Source organism: Salvelinus namaycush, unplaced genomic scaffold (genome assembly GCF_016432855.1).
Source record: "Salvelinus namaycush isolate Seneca unplaced genomic scaffold, SaNama_1.0 Scaffold2733, whole genome shotgun sequence".
Taxonomy (NCBI): domain Eukaryota; kingdom Metazoa; phylum Chordata; class Actinopteri; order Salmoniformes; family Salmonidae; genus Salvelinus; species Salvelinus namaycush.
Window position 1 is genome coordinate 6,438 of NW_024059601.1, and position 8,428 is coordinate 14,865.

General features: G+C 46.3%; 1 protein-coding gene across 1 annotated transcript; it reads right to left on the reverse strand.

Annotated features, from left to right (window-relative positions):
• Positions 1-1,538: 1,538 nt before the first annotated feature.
• Positions 1,539-4,195, reverse strand: gpr17 (G protein-coupled receptor 17). Its single transcript, XM_038984859.1, has 2 exons — positions 4,039-4,195; positions 1,539-2,425 (listed from the first exon to the last, which is right to left on the reverse strand). Exons 1-2 carry the CDS (start codon positions 4,193-4,195, stop codon positions 1,539-1,541), a joined length of 1,044 nt encoding a protein of 347 aa, XP_038840787.1.
• Positions 4,196-8,428: the final 4,233 nt, after the last annotated feature.

Consider the following 8,428-nt stretch of genomic DNA (forward strand, 5'->3'; position numbering starts at 1 on the left):
GTCCCGTATGGACAGGAGGAGGCAGTATAGAACAAAGTTACAGTCCCATATGGACAGGAGGAGGCAGTATAGAACAAAGTTACAGTCCCGTATGGACAGGAGGAGACAGTATAGAACAAAGTTACAGTCCCGTATGGACAGGAGGAGGCAGAATAGAACAAAGCTACAGTCCCGTATGGACAGGAGGAGGCAGTATAGAACAAAGTTACAGTCCCGTATGGACAGGAGGAGGCAGTATAGAACAAAGTTACAGTCCCATATGGACAGGAGGAGGCAGTATAGAACAAAGTTACAGTCCCGTATGGACAGGAGGAGGCAGTATAGAACAAAGTTACAGTCCCGTATGGACAGGAGGAGGCAGTATAGAACAAAGTTACAGTCCCATATGGACAGGAGGAGGCAGTATAGAACAAAGTTACAGTCCCATATGGACAGGAGGAGGCAGTATAGAACAAAGTTACAGTCCCATATGGACAGGAGGAGGCAGTATAGAACAAAGATACAGTCCCATATGGACAGGAGGAGGCAGAATAGAACAAAGCTACAGTCCCGTATGGACAGGAGGAGGCAGTATAGAACAAAGTTACAGTCCCGTATGGACAGGAGGAGGCAGTATAGAACAAAGTTACAGTCCCGTATGGACAGGAGGAGGCAGTATAGAACAAAGTTACAGTCCCATATGGACAGGAGGAGGCAGTATAGAACAAAGTTACAGTCCCATATGGACAGGAGGAGGCAGTATAGAACAAAGTTACAGTCCCATATGGACAGGAGGAGGCAGTTTAGAACAAAGTTACAGTCCCGTATGGACAGGAGGAGGCAGTATAGAACAAAGTTACAGTCCCATATGGACAGGAGGAGGCAGTATAGAACAAAGTTACAGTCCCATATGGACAGGAGGAGGCAGTATAGAACAAAGTTACAGTCCCATATGGACAGGAGGAGGCAGTATAGAACAAAGTTACAGTCCCGTATGGACAGGAGGAGGCAGTATAGAACAAAGTTACAGTCCCATATGGACAGGAGGAGGCAGTATAGAACAAAGTTACAGTCCCGTATGGACAGGAGGAGGCAGTATAGAACAAAGATACCGTCCCATATGGACAGGAGGAGGCAGTTTAGAACAAAGTTACAGTCCCGTATGGACAGGAGGAGGCAGTATAGAACAAAGTTACAGTCCCGTATGGACAGGAGGAGGCAGTATAGAACAAAGTTACAGTCCCATATGGACAGGAGGAGGCAGTATAGAACAAAGTTACAGTCCCGTATGGACAGGAGGAGGCAGTATAGAACAAAGATACCGTCCCATATGGACAGGAGGAGGCAGTTTAGAACAAAGTTACAGTCCCATATGGACAGGAGGAGGCAGTATAGAACAAAGTTACAGTCCCGTATGGACAGGAGGAGGCAGTATAAAAATAAGAATTGAGATGGCAGAGGCTTGAGTGAAAACAGGTAGAAAAATGTATTAAAAAAATAGCTTAAAAATAAGTCCGTCAGATAAAGTTCAAATTTCAGATGGTTCCACCTCCAGCTTCTCAGAACTCAGACTTGATGCTGACAGAGCTCTCGTGTGTTCCTTTCAGCTCTCCTGCACTGGTGGCCCCTGATCCCCCGGCCCTGTTTCTCAAGAACAGCCTTCTCACCGTTCCCCGGAACTTCTCGGCCCCAAACAGGTATACCAGAGGATCCAGGCCCCCGTTCAGACAGGTGAGGGAGGAGGTGACGCGGTTGGCCAGCGACAGACCCCGCCTGGTCTGGCAGGAGACATCTGGGTGGGCGTACCCCAGGATGAACGTGGCTCTGGAGGCGTGGTACGGCAGGAAGCACACCACATAGATCAACATGACCAGGCCGATGGTCCTTAGGGCTCGCAGCTTCAGCTGGGGCTCCATTCGGGATCCTCTCCTCAGGCTGTGGATGATGAGCAGGTAGCAGGACAGCGTGGAGAGGAAAGGAGGGGTGAAGGCTACGGCTAAAGAGACAAGGGCCTTACGGGAGGCTTTCTCCCTGTACAGCTGCAGACACACCGTCATCCCGTCCACCTCCGCAGTCTGGGGGGTGACCAGCAGGGGCGCCATGGAGACAGTGACCAGCGCCCACAGGGAGAAACTGATGGTGTGGGCGTAGCGGGCACGCCGGATCTTCAGTGACCTCACGGCGTGCACCACGGCCAGGTAGCGGTCCCCAGCCACGCACGCCAAGAAGTAGAGACTCGCGTACATGTTGACATAGAACAGGAAGCCGGCGACTCGACACGGAACCTCGCCGAACGGCCAGTGGCCCCCCGTGAGGTGGTATGTGGCGCGGAGCGGCAGGATTATGACGTAGGAGAGGTCGGCCACAGCCAGGTGCAAGAGGAAAACGTTAGCTGGAGAGGATGTGCCGCGCTGCCGGGAGAAGATCCAGAGGGCCAAGGCGTTACCTGTTGTGGTGAAAGAACGAGACTTGTACTGATCTCATTTATTAGATCTCAAACTCCTTATCTCAACTAGGGTGGATGAAGAGGATGTCTCAACTAGGGTGGAGGAAGAGGATATCTCAACTAGGGTGGATGAAGAGGATATCTCAACTAGGGTGGAGGAAGAGGATATCTCAACTAGGGTGGAGGAAGAAGGATATCTCAACTAGGGTGGAGGAAGAGGATATCTCAACTAGGGTGGATGAAGAGGATATCTCAACTAGGGTGGAGGAAGAAGGATATCTCAACTAGGGTGGAGGAAGAGGATATCTCAACTAGGGTGGAGGAAGAGGATATCTCAACTAGGGTGGATGAAGAGGATATCTCAACTAGGGTGGAGGAAGAGGATATCTCAACTAGGGTGGAGGAAGAGGATATCTCAACTAGGGTGGAGGAAGAGGATATCTCAACTAGGGTGGAGGAAGAGGATATCTCAACTAGGGTGGATGAAGAGGATATCTCAACTAGGGTGGAGGAAGAGGATATCTCAACTAGGGTGGAGGAAGAAGGATATCTCAACTAGGGTGGATGAAGAGGATATCTCAACTAGGGTGGATGAAGAGGATATCTCAACTAGGGTGGATGAAGAGGATATCTCAACTAGGGTGGAGGAAGAAGGATATCTCAAATAGGGTGGATGAAGAGGATATCTCAACTAGGGTGGAGGAAGAGGATATCTCAACTAGGGTGGAGGAAGAGGATATCTCAACTAGGGTGGAGGAAGAGGATATCTCAACTAGGGTGGAGGAAGAAGGATATCTCAACTAGGGTGGAGGAAGAGGATATCTCAACTAGGGTGGAGGAAGAGGATATCTCAACTAGGGTGGAGGAAGAGGATATCTCAACTAGGGTGGAGGAAGAGGATATCTCAACTAGGGTGGAGGAAGAGGATATCTCAACTAGGGTGGAGGAAGAGGATATCTCAACTAGGGTGGATGAAGAGGATATCTCAACTAGGGTGGAGGAAGAGGATATCTCAACTAGGGTGGAGGAAGAAGGATATCTCAACTAGGGTGGATGAAGAGGATATCTCAACTAGGGTGGATGAAGAGGATATCTCAACTAGGGTGGATGAAGAGGATATCTCAACTAGGGTGGAGGAAGAAGGATATCTCAAATAGGGTGGATGAAGAGGATATCTCAACTAGGGTGGAGGAAGAGGATATCTCAACTAGGGTGGAGGAAGAGGATATCTCAACTAGGGTGGAGGAAGAGGATATCTCAACTAGGGTGGAGGAAGAAGGATATCTCAACTAGGGTGGAGGAAGAGGATATCTCAACTAGGGTGGAGGAAGAGGATATCTCAACTAGGGTGGAGGAAGAGGATATCTCAACTAGGGTGGAGGAAGAGGATATCTCAACTAGGGTGGAGGAAGAGGATATCTCTCAACAATAACTGTCAAGGTAGGCTATATAGCGAACATAACACAACACACCACAACGCAACATAACATAACATTACGTAACTTAACATATCATTACGTAACATAACATAATGTAACATAACATAATGTAACATAACATAATGTAACATAACATATCATTACGTAACATAACATAATGTAACATAACATTACCATTGAGCGCCAGGAGAAAGACCAGAATGTAGTAACCTCCAAACACCATGTTCTCCACAGTGTTGTCTACAGGAGCACAGCTACTCTCTGAAGACGCGTTGGACAGGATGGACGTCAGGGCGTCCATGTCCATGGTGGGAGTGGTCTGTATCTTCATCTCTGGGGAGAGAGAGGAGAGAGAGAAAGAGAGAGAGAGAGAGAGAGAGAGAGAAAAAGGCGATCAAATAACTGAGAAGAACTTGATTTTGGCAGCTTGTACTTTTCTTTTGAATTGAAGAAGACAATGAGCAGCTGATTTTGGGGATGTGGTTGCAGTAAAAAGACAATCTGTAATCTAAAATAAAAACAAAAGCTGGAAAATCTTGGAAAAGAGCAAGAAAATAAATGACCAAGATAAAATCAAAATGGAGATTCTGTAGCCTACAGATGTCTGCTTTTGCAAGGCAAAGAACAACTGTAAAAGTAAAGTAAGGAGAGAGTCCCCCAAGACCTTGGTGGCAGACTTCTCAATACTAGAGGGGAAGAAGACAACAATAAATCTCTTATTTCATTCTGAGAGCCCATCACCAAATACCCAAAACATAGAAAGATTGGTATTGGAGAAGGCAGACAGATAACAATCAATGAGGACAATGATGAAATCTGCCCCTTCCTCACCATAATGTCTACCATAATGACACCATCATTATTCAGGGGTCAGAAAGCAGCCTGAGGGATTTCCAGGAAGACTTCCAGTCCCTCAGAGAAGAAGCAAGAAGCCTCTCCACAGACCAAAATCCATGAGAAGACGACCCCTCCAAGCCCTACCGAAGCCCCGTCTCTCCAAGACTCTCCTCTGACGTCAGATCTCTTAGAGACAGTCTATCTTTTCTAGAAGGAGACTTTGCTGAGTTTAGAGAGAAATCCTTGACCTGCCAGAGCAGAGGCAGTCAACAGCTGACAGAGAAGGAGACCAGCCTGGTGAATCAGGAGGAACAGCAGCACAGTGAGATCAGGGAGCTACAGTCAGCCACGAGAGAACTGGAGGAGGACAAACATGCCCTCGGAATGGTAGTGTGTCGTCTGAGAGAGATAATGACCACCACTGTCGGACCACAGCCACCAGAGAGAGAGATACAGGAGCTGAAGGAAGAGGTCATCAGACGTACAGAGAGATACAGGAGCTGAAGGAAGAGGTCATCAGACATACAGAGAGATACAGGAGCTGAAGGAAGAGGTCATCAGACATACAGAGAGATACAGGAGCTGAAGGAAGAGGTCATCAGATACCAGCCCAGCCACACTGCCGATGTGGCCATAGCTCTGAGCCACATGGCTACCAACGTTACTAAAGAGTTCACATTAGCCAGAATCACTCTCTCCACTCTTTTCCTCAGACTAGACGTGTGAGTCATCTACACAGATGTATCACAGACCTCTTCCCCTCTGACAAAGGTGCACCTGATGCTTCACTGGGACTTTCAGCCTCATCACTTCTATGACCATGTGCACCTCAGCAAGAGCGGGAGTCTCTTTGAAAAATAACTGAAAGACACTGCCCTGGACCAGACCGTCTCCAATACCCACACCAAGCCCAGAGACTAACAAGCACTAGTCCCCAGGCCCCTCCTCAACATCCAAGGAGCCCCAAGCTACAGAGAACCAACATCCCCACTGGCCCCAGTCCCCATGCAGCTCTTGGTTCTCAAATCCCCTCCAGACATCCCTGGCAGAGCATCTAGCCAGCCACAACAGGCAGTACAGAAGAACAGCTCAGCAGCAGTGACTGCAACAGGGTCCTCAGCACAGAACAACCAGAGCCAGATAAGAGACCTGTTGGCTTAGTGATGAGCTTTGAAGGAGTGCAATAGAGATTGCATCATCTGTGGATCTGTTGGGGCGGTATGCGAAGTGGAGTGGGTCTAGGGTTTCCGGGATGATGATATTGATGTGAGTCATGACCAGCCTTTCAAAGAACTTCATGGCTACAGACACGAGTGCTATGGATTAGTAGTCATTTAGGTAGGTTACTTTGGTGTTCTTGGGAACAGGGACTATGGTGGTCTGCTTGAAACATGTAGGTTTTACAAACTCGGTCAGGGAGAGGTTGAAAATGTCAGTGAAGACACTTGCCAGTTGGTCAGCGCATGCTCTGAGTACACGTCCTTCTAATCCATCTGGCCCTGTGTCTTACTCACATCGGCTACGGAGAGCGCTACGGAGAGCTTGACACACAGTCGCCTGGAACAGCTGGTGTTCTCATGCATGCTTCATTGTTGCGCGCATAGAAGTCATTTAGCTCGTCTGGTAGGCTCGTGTCACTGGGCAGCTCGCGGCTCGGCTTCCCGTTGTAGTCCGTAATAGTTTGCAAGCCCTGCCACATCCGACTAGCGTCAGAGCTGGTGTAGTACGATTCAATCTTAGTTGTGTATTGACACTTTGCCTGTTTCATGGTTCTTCGGAGGGCATAGCGGGATTTCTTATAAGCGTCCGGGTCCCGCTCCTTGAAAGCGGCAGCTCTACCCTTTAGCTCAGTGCAGATGTTGCCTGTAATCCATGGCTTCTGGTTGAGGTATGTACGTACGGTCACTGTGGGAATGACGTCATTGATACACTTATTGATGAAGCCGGTGACTGATGTGGAACATGCACTACAGATGACATCATGTGTAAAGTACAACTGATCTGCTCTAAGATTGGCCGACTGAACTAGAAACATACCTGAACTACAGATGACATCATGTGTAAAGTACCAACGCACGCATAGCACGCGTAGCGTAGCTTAGAGAATAATACTTTTTTAAACCTAACTATTATTATTAATGAATATAGAAATACTGTTATTATTTTTATAGTTATAACACATGATAACACCCACAAAGATAACACATTGGTTCACAGATTAAACATTCCACTGTTAAACACATCCTAAAGGAACATTTGAAACACAACATCAGGAAGTAGAAACTCCTAAAGGAACATTTGAAACACAACATCAGGAAGTAGAAACTCCTAAAGGAACATTTGAAACACAACATCAGGAAGTAGAAACTCCTAAAGGAACATTTGAAACACAACATCAGGAAGTAGAAACTCCTATAACAGTCAGGGGTTGTGATCTTCAACCTTTTCAAAATCAAACAAAAATCTAATTTTATTATTCACATGTGCCGAATACAACAGGTGTAGACCTTACAGTGAAAAGCTTACTTACGAGCCCCTAACTGACAGCGCAGTTTAAAAAAAATATGGATAAGAATAAGAGATAAAAGTAACAAGTAATTAAAGAGCAACAGTGAAAAACAACAATATATACAGGGGGGTGCTGGTACTATGCATATATGACAGCAGAGAGTGGCAGTGGTGGAGAGGGGAGGGGAGCAATGCCATTTGACTAGATGTTCAGGAGTCTTATGGCTTGGGGGTAGAAGCTGTTTAGCTTTTTAGTGACAGGGGGCAGTATTCGGAAATTCGGATGAATGACGTGCCCAAAGTAAACTGCCTGTTACTCAGGTCCAGAAGCTAGGATATGCATATACTTGATAGCAATGGATAGAAAACACTCTGAAGATTCTAAAACCGTTAAAATAATGTCTGTGAGTATAACAGAACTGATATGGCAGGCGAATACCCGAGGAAAATCCATCCAGGAAGTGGGATTTTTTTTGATGTGAGTGGTTTTCCATTGAATGCCTATTGACTATGTAATGGGTTAGGGCCCAGATTGCAGTTCCTATGGCGTTCACTAGATGTCAACAGTCTTTAGACATGGTTTCAGGCTTGTTTTCTAATAAACAACAAAGAAAAATACCTTTTGGTTAGGTGACTGGGGAAGCAGGACGTACTGGTTTGCGCGCGTGACTGTGAGCCCTTCGTTCTTTTTCCTTTCTATTGAATACGCTATTGTCCGGTTGAAATATTATCCATTATTTAGATAATTGACACCCTGAGGATTAGTTATAAACATCGTTTGACATGTTTTGACAAACTTTACCGGTACTATTAGGATGTATTCGTCTGCATGTTTTGACCGCCTTTGAGCCAGTGGATTACTGAACAAAACGCGCCAACAAAACTGAGTTTTTGAGATATAAAGAAGGACTTTATCGAACAAAAGGACCATTTGTTATGTACCTGGCACCCTTGTGATTGCAACCAGATGAAGATCTTCAAAGGTAAGTGATTTATTTTATTGCTATTTCTGACTTTCGTGACTCCTCTGCTCGGTTGGAAAATGTTTGTATGCTTTTGTGTGCGGGGCGCTGTCCTCAGATAATCGCATGTTATTGCTGTAAAGCCTTTTTGAAATCTGACAAAGTGGCTGGATTAACAAGAAGTTAATATTTTAACCGACGTATAACGCTTGTATTTTCATGAATGTTTATTATTACTATTTCTGTAATTTGAATTT

Coding starts and splice junctions, on each gene's coding strand:
- gpr17 (XM_038984859.1), bottom strand. CDS start 4,195: ATGAAGATACAGACCACTCCCACCATGGACATGGACGCCCTGACGTCC. Junction 2,426..4,038: donor CTTTCTCCTGGCGCTCAATG/GTAATGTTATGT, acceptor TCACCACAACAG/GTAACGCCTTGGCCCTCTGG.